At 44.4% G+C, this 15,389-nt stretch overlaps 1 protein-coding gene across 22 annotated transcripts in view; it reads left to right on the top strand.

The window, feature by feature from the left end:
- The window catches only part of LPP (LIM domain containing preferred translocation partner in lipoma), a 348,295-nt gene that overhangs the window by 118,486 nt on the left and 214,420 nt on the right, over positions 1–15,389 (top strand). For all 22 annotated transcript variants that reach the window (XM_074833994.1, XM_074833988.1, XM_074833995.1 and 19 more), the window contains one exon: positions 10,584–10,785. In XM_074833994.1, the coding sequence (XP_074690095.1) occupies positions 10,593–10,785 (193 nt within the window). In that variant the 5' untranslated portion in view covers positions 10,584–10,592. The remainder of the gene's footprint in view (positions 1–10,583; positions 10,786–15,389) is intronic.

The raw sequence follows: 15,389 nt of genomic DNA, 5'->3' as shown, positions 1-15,389 counted from the left end.
GAGGCACAAGTTGGTGCAGTGCTCAGGAAGGAGGAGAAATCATCCAGGGACTTGTCATACTCAAGGCTGTGACTTCCAGGATGGCTTGGAATCTGGAGTAGGAAAAGTTAAGTGGATCAGGTGGGAGGAAAAGTGTCAGGGATTAAAGAGTTTGATCCTGGACACATCCTGCCCATTATTTGATCTAATTACTTTTTAGGCAATACAGTCTCAAAGTCTGGTTTGTACTGCCAGCCCCTTGAGGTGTCACAAGAAGGTTATAGTGGCGTTGGCCCCATGTACGCATCCTTCTTGAGTGGGGCCTGTGCTGTGCCCATATTCTGGGCTGCAGCTCCTTTGCCATTCACAGCAATCCCCTCAACAGCTTGGGGTTCAGAGTGCCAATAGGAGATATGTTTTCTTCCAGGGATGGCAGCAGCTGACTCTTCCTGCAACCGCAGCTATTTTAGAAGAGAAATGGAGTATAGGGAGCTCATCATAAATAAAAAACCCACCTACACCCATGCTAGCCTTGCTGGGTAGGACCTCAAGCTCTGCACTGCTTCCTTGTTCACTCTGTATTAGTTCCCACTCTCTGCTGAGCTCAGATCCCTGCTGTTTCTCCCTGGGCTGAGACATATACACACAGCACTCTGCAAAGCTAATACAATTATCTATGTGTCAATATGCTGCCACGGTCCCATTTGGTCCCACTGGGGTCTTGTTGATATCTCACTGCTGAGCTGAATGTTAGTTCTGCACGGTTCCTTCTTGTTTACAGCCAGCCTCAGCATCCAGACAGCCTGGGCATGCTGTAACAGCTTTAACCTTGCCATCTCTTGTTGTCCTGATTTCTTTTCTCTTATGTGGGACTCTTGATAGGCCTGATTCCAGTATATCTCCATTGGTTGAGAAGTCCAGTCCCTTAACCATTTTATTTGATGGATAAACTCTGTTGCTTGGCAGTAGGAAGCCAAGTACTGAGCTGTGCTATAGGCAAGACAATGAATATGGGCACAGAAGGAATAAAGGCATCTTTTTTTGGCAGAAAATAAATCGTGTGCAGGAAAACAGTGTTTGTGTAAGGGAGCTCATGGCTGAGACTCCCAAAATAACCTTTCTGCATCATTCTGCCTGTTCTTTTGCTGTCCCTATTAATATATTTCCTCTCTCATTTTATACACAAAATTCCGAAACATCAATCTCAAACTTTTCTTTGTGGTACAGCAGCACCCTCACAAACTTGCAGGTCAAGTTACCAGGAAGAGAAGCTTTAAGAATTGGAAGAAATTTGTCTAGCTTAGATCTACCTCCTGGCTTAGCTCTTAAGGTTCAACCACAAACTTTGCTGTATTTGAGTAAGCATTTTGGGCTGGCCACCAGGTCTACCTCCTCCATTGCAATTGCCCTGGGGTTTGTTGTGACCACAAGTAGCTGAGGCCTTGGATTAATGTTTTATCCAATGTGATTATGTTTGGAGTGGCTGAGGATTGTCTTGTACCACAGAAGTCAAGAATCGGCCTTCTCTCTGGTGAAATTGTAATGCGGTTGTTAAGAGTTGTATTAGATTAGATAGATCTATCTATCTCCAGGGAGTCAGTACTGGCTCTTTGTTTCAATGCACATGGGCCAGTCAAGTTCAATTTATTGGGATTTTAAAGCCTAGTTTGTCATCCAACACCAGGATGTGACATGGCTGTAAAAGGAAGATCTCGTTCATCAGCTTTTATGTGTGTGTTTTGCAGCAGCAGTCAAATTCAAATAGCCTGCATCTAATCCCAAAACTACTAATGCAATTATATTGGGAAAGAAAATAAGTTTTATGTTTAGTTTGCCCTTCTACCTTTTCCACTATTGAAGCTGATGCAAGAGAAATGAGCTAAGAAGGAAACTTAAGAAAGGGTAAGTTTTTGGTTGATATCAAAATTTTCCCAGCAGCAGAGTTTTGGTGTAAGGATGTATGTGATATTGGGTTGGTATCTGATGAACCATATTCATGGTGACATTAACCTGTGTCAAGCACCTTTGTAGCAGAGAGACCATTCTTTACCATCATGTCTTTATAATCTCCACTGTGGACTTCTGTCTTCTGTTATGTGTGAGTAAAACTGTAGAAGTTGTAGTGACTTTATTACATAAAGTCACATCCCAAACTGGTGTGGATCTGCTGGTGAAAAAAACAAAGTGTGGATGCAGCCATGCTGGGGAAAAAAACCCTTATTTTCCAAGTATTGGTTATTTATTTAAAAGAATGGGCACACACTGTGTTCATTTGTGAACCACTGCAACTAGAGAATAAGGAATATAATATTGTATTGCCAGTAGGTGATATTGCTTGCATGTCTTAAGTGGGATACAGCTATATTGCTGCAAACCCTTTTGAGTGCAGATAAAGTCACAGCTGGAAGTCGGGTTTTAGAGTCATAGAATAATTGATTTTGGAAGTGATCTCTGGGGGTCATCTAGACCAACCCCTTGCTCAGAGCAGGGCGAACTTTGAATTTAAATCAGGTCTTCTGAGGGATCCCATGGAAATTTGATTGAAGGCGGTAAAGACAGAGTGAGATGATACTAGATTATATGCTTTGAGGAATAATTCAGTACAAGCAGTGCTCTAACTAGGTTTATTTCTCCTTTAATTCCTGTGATTGCATTAGTGATGGCCCACAGCAAGAAACTGGTGGGTACTTTCAGCCCTGTTTAACTGAAGAAGTGGCTTTGATTTTATTTATTTATTTCTTTGGAGGGGATTGAGCTGAAGATACAAAACCCTACCTTATCCAGGCAATTGGAAGAAACTCTGGGTCTGGGGGGAGAGAGTGAGTTAAACTTGCTCCAGCTGACAATTGCTGTGAAAGACTAAAGCAAAGCATGAAAAAATGTCCATTAAACAGTGTAAAATGGGTGCAAGCAAAGAAACCTGATCTCAGGGAGAGATGTGCCACAAGAAGTCAGAATCCATTTGCATCAGGTTTGCATATGGTCAAGAAGGCAGTCACTGGAGGGTGACAGCATGTTCCATTCTTCTTCTTCACATCTCAGAGTTGCTTGGTGGCTCAATTTACTCCTGTTAGCTCTCCACTGCTCACCTGTGATGAGGGTCACGTCAGCCCCACGCACAGGATTCCCAGTGCTCAGAGTTGTTCCTGCAGCTTTGTGGTTCTGGTTGCTGATGTGATATTTGAGGAGCATGAAAGACCAGAGTCAGTTTGCTCCTGCGAGGGTCTGAGGGAGGAGCTTCTTTGGACTGGTTAATATTACAGGACTTAAATTTGGTGAGAAGTTGTGCAGATCAACAATGATTAAGGGAGTTCAAAAGGAATCTCAATTCCCCAAATCACATAATTTCCCGTATGATGTAAAATTGATGAGGATAAGCAGTACCATGTGGGAAAAACATCCCCGGAGAGCTTGGGCTGAGTTTGTAAGTACCTATGGCACTTCCTATGTTTGGTTAAAGACCTCTAATGAGACCAGAATTTTGACATTATATCTTCTTCTGGAGGCCACAAGAAGCAGGAAAGCTTCATGGCTAGAGATCATCATCCATAAATAGAGAAATAAATTAATTTAACATTCAAAGGGGAACAGTGCCAAGAGAAACAAGCAGCTTTGAGAGTTTGTAAAGAGCAAATCTCTCTGGTCAGCCTCAGTTACTGCTTTTGGCTAATTAGAGGAGTGGAGGTGATGAGAACAAACCAAATAAGTGTATTTTAGCAGGAAATTTGGGTTTGTGCTTTTGAGAATTTCAGGGGAAAAAAAAGATGACAAATAAGCTTGGAGTAGAAACATCCAGTCTTGTGGGTTGCACCTCTAACTGAAAGGGGCAATGTGTGGCATTATTTTGCATCATGAAGGGTGTCCTCATGGTTCAGTGCTAGAGCGGATCTTTAGAATGCAGTTGGAAGGTGAAGTTCGAAGTTTTCTCTTTGAGTTTTTACATGGACAAAAGAGAAGGGAGAGTGGCGAGAATGCAGTCGGCCTTTCTACACATGGCTCTTGTAAACCCTTAGAGACAAACTTGGGTTATCCAGGGAAGGGGATGTCTTGATCGTGTTCCTGAATAGTATCAGAGAGAAGCCACAGTAGGACTTCCAGTTGCATCTACTGTCAGCAAACAAGGTCCTGATTCACTGTATCTGGTCAATCCCTTGGCCTTAAGAGTGATGGTTAACTGTGCACAAGTGATAGTAAGACAGAACATTATGGACTTACATCAAGCCAGTGGATTTAGGAAGGAGTGGGATGGAAGACAGAGCAGACTGTCTGGAAGCACAGACTGTTGTTGCTCGTTTTTTGTTAAATACTGTTACTACCGACTATGAAGCATTAGCTTAATTAACAAATTCTTCTGTCTTGGCAAAGTCTATCAACATCCAAGGAGTATTTGATCCATGTTATAAATATGAAAATGAAATGAAGATTTATTTGGGTACAGTCTAATCACAGAAGAGCCAGCCTGTCTCAGAGATGAATGTACTAACAGTTTCAAGAGTAGACAAATTGGTACTCTACCTTTCCTTTGCTTATCTGATGTGAGGCTAAATTGACTTGAAACCCTCTTTGTTTTACCTTTGCTTCTCAAAGGTGAATGACATCCTGTAATTAAAAGCAAAACCAAGCACTTATGCCCACATGTTTTAAAAAAAAAAAAAAAAAAAAAGGAAAAAAGAGGAACAAAAAACCTTGTCAGGCTTTTATTACTGCATGGTATTATCTTCTATTGATATTCCTGGTCTGACATTTTTAGATAATGCGGTCTCATCTTGGGATTCGTGGATTCCAGTTCCTCTGCTGCGGTGTATTCTTTCATGGTTAGAATTTTCTGAACTCAGGGCATTAAGATTGTCCTAATGATAGAACCAGAGCACACTGTTTTTCTTATTTATGCAGCGTGATTTCACTCTTTGCTCTTAATGTTATTTATCATGGTTAGTCCAGTCTTATCCTCTGCCTCCAAAAGTAGGTGATGACTAATGCGTCCAAGGAAGGAAGGATAACAGAACCTCGGGCAGCCACAGCTTATTTCAGTCTGTTTTTTGTCTTTGATATTATTCATCATTTTACCCCTTCCATTTTAAGTTACCATTCTTGAAAAAAAGGTCTTATGCTAGCATCCACCATTTCATAAAAGGTAGCTGAAAAATTGAGGAGAGTTCAGAGTAAATATAAATGAATGAATCAAGAGAAGTCTGCTCTTTACAGTGAGTTTAATTGATACTTAATTATAATGTTTTGATTTGATTTAACCAGTGACCTGGCTGTGTTGTGAAAGGATCTGCTTAAGGAAAAGAGGCAGGTCTGTAATGCAGATGACAGGAGTGTAACAAAATCCAGTGGTTGGAAGCGGAGCTAGATAAATTTAAAGTCAGACACAAAGGAGAAGCTGTAATTATGGTGCTTAATTGCTTGCCCAAACAATTTACCTAATGCTGTGGTGAATTCTCCGATACTTGCATTCTTTCAGTTGAAGCTACATGTCCTTTATAACAAATACTCTTTAGCTCAACAAAAGCTTTGTGGAGTAATAGTTTGGTAGAGTTCAGTGCCCTACACAGTGCAGAAGGGGTAGATCAGATGGTCAATGAGAAGGGCTTTCAAAGCAGCGACATTAGGAAGATTTAGGAGATTTTTGTCTGGGGTGGGGCAGTGAATTTGGGTAGTGCCAGAGTGGTCAGTGAGTAAGGAGTCAGAGGGAAAGCTTGTAGCAGCCAGATCAGGAGTGGAGCTGTTGAGTTACTGCTGGCCAAGGAGGATGGCTGTGTGAGAGTGGCAGGCAGAAACGCAGAAGTCTTCTGCCAAGACAGAGGGAGATGTGGCACTGATGGAGGATCAAGAGATTGCTGTTCCTCTGGGAGGGTTCCCAGGGGCACGGGCTCTGATGGCAAAAGTTGTTCCAGCCTGGCTGTGTTAAATGTTGAGGGGCTAGATTTATTCAGGTTTGCTAGGAAGGGGCTTGCTGAATGCAAACCATGCCTGATGAATTACTTGCTTGGAGAAGAAATGTGGGGGCAACTGCAGATTTAACATAGAGTTTAATTTTTTACTGAGAGCTTGGTGGTCCAGCCATTGACTTGAGCATCCAAGGAGCAGTAATAATAGGTGGCTTGTCCAGCAAAAGGCTGGTGAGATGTGTGTTCTCCAGTGGGGGTGATTGTTTTTGAAGAACCAAAGTGAACAGATTGGGTTTGGTAGTTTTTCACTCTATCTGCTGTTACCCTTGAAGGAGGAGCTTGCTGTATTCACCCTTAGAAATGGGTAACGCAGCTATTGTAACAGCTCTGTCCCTGACAGCCAAGGTGAGTGGATGCACTTAACAACATTATGTTGTGCCAGTGTGCATGCTCCCAGGATGTTTTTTCTGGTCCTGCTTCTTGGGTTCCCCCAGCTCATCCATCTTGATGCTCCTTTTGTTGTGTTTTACCTGTTCCTTGGTTCTCTCAACCCTGCAATATCCAATATGGTTTGTTCTTTTTATTCTCTTGAGTTTCTCAGTGACTTTAGCCTTCTTGCAACCACTTCTGCAATCCCCCACATCCCACATTTAGTTAGAAACTTATGAAAACAATACTTTTTACTGTAGAACTGGCAGAAGTAACTTTTTTTTGAAGGAAACACCTCAAAGACAAAAGTGAAATATGCGTTTGCTGGTTGTGTTTGCTGGCTAGACAGAAAAGCACTGCCTTTGCTTACTGGAGGTTCTCGCCCAAGTGCAGGAACCACAGAGATGCATATGTAAGGCATATGTAAGAGTAAGTTTAGAGTAAGAGAATTAGTTGTAAGCCCAAGTTTCCTTGTGCTGTTATGTTTACTTGTCCACATCACAAAATGTTCATCTGTTTTGCACCAAAGAAGCTTCTGATTGAAAACCAGGCAATATTGCAGGGAATGGTGAGGGAGCACTGACGGCTTTGCCTGAATTAGCCAGGGTGCTCCACCATGGAGAAGTCTGCAGAGACAGGTGGAGGGCTGTGCCCATCTGCAAGCCACTGTCCCTTATATTTTGCCTTGCTCTTGGCCTTTTACTAGATGAAAAAACAGGGGAGAAATAACAGCAAATCCAGAAGTTTAGCTACAGCTGTTAGAGACATTCATTCATTTTCTTCAGATGAGGAAAAGGGAACTTGCTGAAAACATTGTCAAGGCACAGATAGCAAAAATGAGTGACAGCAAATGCATAACAGAAATGAGAGGGGGAGAAAGAGGAAGAGAAAAAGCTAATGGGGAAACAATTTGAAAATACCACCACCAAAACAAATGCATTAGAGGGTAGCTGAGAGGGAGTTGCGTGCCAGCTTACAGTCAGCAATTGAGTTACAGCAGTGTGGTCTTCATGCTCCCAAACTGTCCATAAGAGCGGTCTGCTTTTTGAGCTTGTTCACTGAGATTCACATCATCTTCAGCCATCCCCAGCACCGTGCAACCTGGCTACTGAAGCAGTTTGTGCGTCACTCAACCCATCCCTGCCATCAACCTGGCAGACCGTGAGAGCTCAGTGGGACCAAAGAGTATTGCCTGGGAGGTCATTAAGGAAAAACTAGGGAGCTGCCAGAACAGTAATGATGATAATCTGGTCAGTTCTGGGATTTTTTTTTTTGCTTTGAATCAGTGTGGAGGTAATGTCTAGGGCCTGAGGGTGCTTCACTCAGCAGGACGCTTTCATATGAAATGTCAAGCCAGGGGCTGAAAACCTGTGAGAATAAAACTCCAGGATGCTTTTAGCAATGGGTAAGTTATAGTCATCTCTGGATGTAACAACTCTGCAGAGTGCAGAGTTGTCCTGTTTACCTCTTAAGGCTGAATGCCCTCATTGTTTTCTGCTCTTAAAACCTAGATAGTTGCCTGAGTTTTATTGCTGCGTTTTACATTTTTGAAGGATGTGGGAGGAGGAGGAGGCAGCAGTGTAGGTGAATCTTACTGCTCAAGTGGGAGTTGTTTTCTAGGTCTGTCAGGGCTGGTGTTGGTAACGGGAAGTACCAGGCAGTGGGAGCGTGGTTCGCGTGCCCTCCACCCCCACCCATTGTGGCTGGTTTCCTCTCCAGCCCTGTGGGGAGGACCTGCCTTTCACTTCTTGCTTTCAGAATGATGCTCCACACTGTTGATGTGAGGTCGGAAGGCAGGCGTATGTGGGAGGGAAAGTTGTGTCCTTGCAGCTTGGCCTTGGATGCTTGTCCATCTCCAGGGTGCTCCTGCCACGCTCCCATCTGCCTCATTTCTAGCCAGTCCCTCTGTGCTGGCCCTGGTGGCTTCCCTTCACTGGTATCAGATGTCCAGCACAACAGGCTCATCCTCCAGTGATAGGGATTGTGAAACCGCTGCATGCCTGCCAAGCAGTCAGACTGCCTGGTGAGGAAGAGTCAAGTGTTGGGGCAGATGTTTGGCACTTGCCCGTTCCTCTCCCACACAAGGAGGTGGAAGATGACCACAAGTTGCCTATCTCTTAGTGTTGGGTCAGACATTGGGACTTTAAGTAGACATGACTTCTCAAGTAGGAAACCTGTTACCAGGAGCAAACTTACTGGGCTGGAATAAGCACACAGATACATATATATACACACATTAGTTTTAACAGTCATTGCTGTTAGCTGGAGGTAGTGTCTGCACACTGCAATGTGGAAACCGTGTTCCTTTCCCCCAGACTGACTCAGCATTGCTAACAGCATATTGCTAGGACAAGGTTATCCATGCAGGAACCTACAGGGCTGATTTATCTAGTTTATACCCAAAGGTGGTCTTTGATAAAGAACTCAACTGTATTTGCTCCACCATGAAGCTTGTAGGATGCAGATGCTTTGTCAGCCAGGATGAGTTGGCAATATAGGTCTGCTCCCAAGTCCCAAGAGCTTAGTCTTGATGTTTCTAGTGATGTGTGAGCTCAAATTAGGAGAAAGGGGAAGTGAAGTGCGGTTTCTGCTTTGTTTTCTCTAGGTAGACTTAAATATGCTATGAGAATATGCTTTCTTCCTGACTAAATGTTCCATATAATTCTGGGGGCTAGTTGAAGAGCTCAGTGTTGTTTGTTTCTCTGAGAAGCATGTGTGCATGGAAGTCTTAGCTGTGAGGCACCAAGAATATGCCCAGATAGGCTAGGAGTGGACCTGTGGCTGAATTCCTGTGTGGTATCCATGAGCTCTGTGGGCTGTACTCCTCAGCTTTAGAAGTACCTCCTCATGAGCCATTCAAATAGACAGCTGCATCCACAACCACAGAGCTGTAGCACTGTGGACTTTGGTCATGATTTCACTCCAAGGGGATCTACACCTGCCAGAGGCCACCTTTTGTCTGTCCCCTTTCCTTTTCCCACCCTGAGCTCAGAACTGTTCACACCAGCTAATACAGCCCTTTGTTGCCACACTCAGCAGAGCTACAATGCTCTCCTGCATCTCAGCCCTGGCAGATTGCACTCAGTGCTGCAGTTAGAGACCACCTCTGCAAATCCAGCAGCCCCTCTGCTTTGTCCTGTTGTTCCCAGATGGAAGTGCTTTTCTGCAATGTCAGTTTGCTGATGTCTCCCATGGCCTGGTGCTATCTCGTGCACTGATCATTTTCCATGAACAAATCTTTCCAGGTTGCAGCTGCCTGCTGGTTTCAGTAGCCTTGAGGCGTCCTGACACCAAAGAAGAGTGTGGGCAGAAGTGACAGGGTGCTCAAGAGCTCCAAAATTAGCATTGACTTTTGTCTGTGTGGGGTCTTAATTTCTTCATCACATCTCAAATCCAGCTCTGTAGGACCTTCTGATGGTACTGTAGGACCATCACTGCTACCCAGCGAGTGTGGGTTGCGTGTGGTGAAAAGCACTTGTTCATTCCAATGAACAGGTTTTTTATGGGCAACATTTTCAGCAGCATCTGAGTCCAGTTCTCAAAAGTGATGTAGGCTTTTAAGAGGCCAAAGCCAAGATTTTCATAAATAAGTAATGATTTGGGCTGCCTCTGTTTTCTGTTACACAAGTTGAGATGTCTAAAAGAAGCCTGGTTGTCAGCAGTTGTGGGATTCTGGCATTTTTTCAAAATGAACGTGCTTTTAAAATATCTTAAGCTGGACATTTCAGAAACGGAGGCATCAAGAATGATTAGCTGCGTTTGAAATAATTTTTCTTAAAAGTTTGATTGAAAATCACTGGGACATGGGATCCTAAATGACATGTGAAAAACTGCTAAAGGTGCTATTTTGGAAGTGTGTCTGCCTATCTGCGAATACACTTGTCTACAGAGCACCTGCACTGTTGTACGTTAATGTATTCACAAAAGCCTAACAGGGAAAGGCAAATGTATCACTACTATGCTGAATGGGTGGTGTGGTTGATGGGCTTCTCCAGGGCATCAGCCTGCTTCTGCTTTGGTTTGAAGAGGAAAACTGCCACACTTTTTGCAGGTACCAGCGACGAGCTGATCAGTAATTCTGACCTACTGGGGAAAGAAATAAAAGTTTTTATCTTAAGTCCTATACATTAGGACCAATATGTTTAAAGGTAAGCATGAACAAGTTAAACGTGTTTAAAGGGTTTTGTAGGTCTGATTTTATAAACCAGTAAAGTAGTAGGTTTGCAACTGTATTTCCCCAGCCTAAATTCCTAATGTGACTCTCTTTACCTCTCCTCTCAGATCTGAACCATGTCTCACCCGTCCTGGTTGCCACCCAAGAGTACCAACGAGCCTGTTGGTCACGTTACTGCAAGGATGGAGACCACACACACCTTTGGGACTCCCAGCATCTCGGTGTCCACCCAGCAGACACCAAAGAAGTTTGCGCCTGTTGTTGCCCCCAAGCCAAAGTACAACCCATACAAGCAACCAGGAGGTGATGGTAAGTATTTATTTTTTTTTAGGAAGGAACCACAACTGTCTAATGCAGAGGGATTGACTGCAAACACAGGCTGTTCTTGACTTGCTCTTTGTTGATGAGTTTGTGGGAGCCTCCTTGTTTCAGATCATTCAAATCAAGAAGAATGTGAAGGTATCTCTTACCCATGCTCTGGCTAGCTACTCTCCTGAGAGTTGCAGGGCTGGGGGAGGACATGGGGACAGATCTTTCTAGTTTTTAATTGGAAGCAGGTGTCCTATGTCCCAGACTGGTACTTTTCAAGGGGTTTTGCTTGTTTGGTCTCTTCTGGCACGTGTTGATCCAAGGAGCTTGAGCAACCCTTTTCAGTATTGGTTCTTTCATCCCAGCACAATGGAAATCCTTTACACACGTGGGATTGAGCTGTGGGAGTATGGGTGTAATTGGGGTGGTAGGGCGTAAATTTGGCAGAACAGGTGTAGGAGTGCTTCCTCTCCAGCCTTGCTGGTTTGATTCAGTTTTAGTTTCATTCTTTTCTCTCTACTATGGAACATTTTTGAATATGAAATAATTTAGTGAAATAATTCTGAGGGTATTTACATGACGATTGCAATAGCCTTTGTTGGGTGTGGGAGTTGGATTCCTGACTTGTGGACACATGGAAGGAGGGAGTTCCCAGCAGCGGGAGTGCATGACTGGGAGCGCCTCTAGGGTTTTCAACTGGAAACCTGCCAGCTGGAGCACCCGGGATGCCCCTGTCTGACAGTGGAGAGTGTGATGGAACCTTACTGCAGCAGAAACTAGGTGGAAGCTAAGGAGTATAGGAGGGACTGGTAGCTGTCTTGGAAGAGTAGTGACTTTTCTATTCCCGGTGATTTACTATGGTTAAAAATCAGTGGAAAACTCTTCCCTCTCCTCCTCTCCATCCTCCACCCAAAGAAAAACTCAGTTGTATTCAAGAAAATTGCCAAACCAGCTTTTGATTTTTGTTTTTGGATGCTCTACTTTGTTCCATCACTGTTTTTCCCTCTTTTGTGTTGAGTGCAGTAAGATAAATGTCATCTGTATCTTTTTTTCCTTCTTCTACTGTATCTTTTGAAAACATATGCATTTTCAGGAAGACTACAGAATAATGGAAAGGAGAAAGAAAAACAAAGCAGCATTATTGAATCTTGCACTTGAGCAATTCTCTAAAGTTAAGGACATTTTGTAGGGAAGTTGGAAAAGTCTGACGAGCGTTTCGGTGTTTTTCCTCTGCCACTCTAACTTTGGAGAATTCAGAACGAAAAAAGAAAATGTGTTGGTGGGGAAAAGCGAAGTCATATGCACCTGTTCTGTTGCCTTCAGTAACAAAACATTAGCGAGTAAGAGGAAGAGAAAGACATTTGGAATTAAAGTAAAAAATAATCCATTTCTGAAGTGCAATGAAAATGTCACCTTCAAGTCAATTGGAAATTCTTATTTTTCTAATTCTCTTAAAATTTAAAATAATAGAAAATGACACTTTTTTTTCTCTAGGAAATCTGTTGTTGATCAGCCACCATTTTTTTGTGAAAAAATGTCAGTATGTCTTAATTGTCGGTGCTTTAGTGATTGTAGATCCAATTTTATGTGACACAGGAACATTATCACGTTCTAAAAAATTGTTTCTTGGCGTTTGGGGAAGGAAGCTTTCCCTAAGAGCAGAACAGGCGTTGCAGGCTGAGAAGGGAACCTTTCTCGTTCAACCCTGTTGACCCAGTCCTGCAAGCAGCTGAGCATTGCCAGGTCTGTTACAAACTGGGAGACATCAGGAGCTCACAGGGGGACTTTTTCAGGGCCAATCCCTTGCCTTGTCTGATGCTGGGCTTTTGGAGATCTCATCATAATCTGACAGGCCTGGAAGAGCTAAGGGTTGGCCAAGACCTGGTCAGGGACTGGCTTAGTGATGTGACAGTGTGCCTGCAGCTTAAGCTAATCCACTTTCAGAAGGTGACACGCTGCTGGTTGGTGTCAGCAGCCGGTGCAAAGCCATTAGCCCAGCCATATATAACCCTGAGAACATGAGGCTTCTGGGATCTGGCAGGCGAGAGCAGGACAGTGAGAAAATATTTAGCCCAACGTGCTTCATTCACTCTCTATTGCTCCCTTCTCTCCTCCAGGCTCCCTAATTGTTTTTTCAATGACCTCCATTGTTTTTGCAGCAATAATTCAGCCTGGGGGACAGCTGCATGCCCCACTGGTTCCCTGCATAAAGGGGCACTGTGAGTCATTTTGCCTAAATTTGTTCTCTGTTGGTCACAGGTCTTTCCCATCTGGTTAGCCGTGAATCTGTAGGTGGAGGAGCTGCAGAATCCCCTTGCACACCCTGGTGTGTTTTCATCCCTCCTGCCTCACCAGAGCTGCTTCACTGAAGGCACATGGGCTTTCTGCCCAGCGTGCGGGTAGCACATAGTGCAGCATCCTTCTGCCAGAGATGAGTGTGAGCAGTAACACTGCTCCAGGGAAGGGCTGTCCCAGGGCAGCCACGGGGCAGAACGCGAACATGCACATCACAGCCTGGCACAGCCTTGCCTCCCCTAGCTGTGTCACTGGTGTTGCTTCCCCACTACCAGAGGCTGCATGGATGGTATCAGGAATCTCTATGGGAGACCAGTAAATTCTGTTCCTGGTAATTTCTTCAGCTCATTGCTTTTAACATTCAGGAAAATGCAGCCTCTGGCCTTGTGTTTCTTTATTATTATGTCACTCACACGTAGCAGGTCTGCCTGGCTGATCACACTTGCGGTTTTATTTCTTGATCACGTTGAAAGCGTGGGGGAAAGACACTGGAGTGGCAGGCTGTGGAGCAGGCCCTGTGTGCACAGGGCAGGATCAGCTTTACCCTCCTCTCCCTTGCACCAAGGCATTTCCTTGGTCTCACCTCGACTTTGATTTTATTTCTTTTCCCCCAACATCTGCACAAAAATCAGCCAGAACATGCTGATTAAAAGTTACTCAGTGGAACTTGAAAAGAAGTTTGAAATGGTTAAATGACTGAAAAAAGTGGAATTGCAACAGCCTTTAATGTGACTTGAAGCACTCAAGGTGTGTGTGGTTTAGACCAGCTAAGTGAGCAATTTTCCTAGTGCTGCCAGCCCCTCCCTCCTCGCTGTTTGCCATGCTGACTCACTGTGACTTGATTCAAACTAGATTTATCAATTCATCAAAGCAGAGACCCTGTCTTGCTGTCACAGGGATCCATTTGGGGGTCCCAGGTATGACTGCAGTAGTAGTAGTAATAATAATCAAGAAGACCACAGCTCTGATTATCATCCTGCATGGGTATCTGCTGTGCAGCTAGCCAAAGAGGCAGCACAGATGTGTTTTTATAGGTCCTGCAAACACCAAACCAGACTTCCACGTGCTGTGGTCTGGGCTGGGTTTCTGGAGGATTTAGTGCTAATGTTCCCCACTGTGACAGTTCACGGGGGATTAACCTTGCCTGATCCTGGAAGGCGTGAGCACCGTAGTCCCTGGGATGATGTACAGGTGACCAATGTCTTAGCTCTGTATTTATCCCACAGAGGGAGGAGAGCTGTTTGAGCTTGCGGAAAGATGGTTTTCCACAAGATAAACAAGTGTGCATGGGGAGGAAGTGTAGCTGCTAATGAGTTAGGCTGGAAATCAAAATTAGATGACCAGATATTTGATCAGTGTCTCTAAAAGAGTGGAATCAGGGCCAAGGGTGGTCCTTGGATGGAGTTGAATATGTTTGAAGTTTGAGAGCATCTTCTCTTTATGCTGGGGGAAGGTGGGTCCTGAGATGGATGAGACATCATCCAGCCATGGGTCCTGACAGTCCCCTTCCTATATTTAGCTCCTTTCTCTATGTTCATGTGTATGGTGTTACCTGCCTCCTCCCTCTGTTCCTCAGCAGACCCTGTCCAACCGCGTGCATAAGAGGTCTTGTCCTCTGTACTTGCTGAGCAAAAAAATCTCTTAAGCAAAATAATGCCTTTTTCCAAGGAGGTGGTATTAATTTTGTATCCTTTAAAAGCATTGGATGCCCCATTATTGGAAGTGCTCAAGGTCAGGTTGGACGGGGCTTTGAGCAACCCGATTTAGTGAAAGATGTTCCTGCTGATGGCAGGGAGGTTGGATTAGATGATCTTTCAAGGTCCCTTCCAACCCAAATCTTTCTGTGATTCTGTGGTTGCCCTCCCTCCGTTCCCGGCAGCTTATTTCTCTCCTGCTCTCCAGCTTTTGCACTTAAATTGGTATTTCAGCATCTTCAACAGAGCTGGGGCCTTGGAAAAATGCTGCCACACAGCTGTTCCCGTCTATGCTGGGCTCAGGAAGATGGAGAAGATTTATAGCTTGCAGATGAAGCAAATTCCCTTTTCTCCTCTTTTCCCTATTCCCAGAAAATGGGGCCTCACCCTCCAGGGCAGACTAAGGAGGTGTCTGACACAGGGCGAGGTTGGTGTTGGTTGATCCACCGGCTTTGTGCATGCTGTGGTGGGGCTGGTGGCAGCAGTGCTGGGACGATCTTGCACACTCCGTGGCACGGAGAGGAGAGCTGGCAGCCGCTCCCAAACGAGTGCCAATAGGGCAGTCAAGGTGTGCTGGGACAGCGCTGTGGGTTGTGAGGCCAAAATCAGGGGCTT

Source organism: Strix aluco, chromosome 9 (assembly GCF_031877795.1).
Source record: "Strix aluco isolate bStrAlu1 chromosome 9, bStrAlu1.hap1, whole genome shotgun sequence".
Taxonomy (NCBI): Eukaryota; Metazoa; Chordata; class Aves; order Strigiformes; family Strigidae; genus Strix; species Strix aluco.
This window is presented reverse-complemented; position numbering and strand designations above follow the sequence as displayed.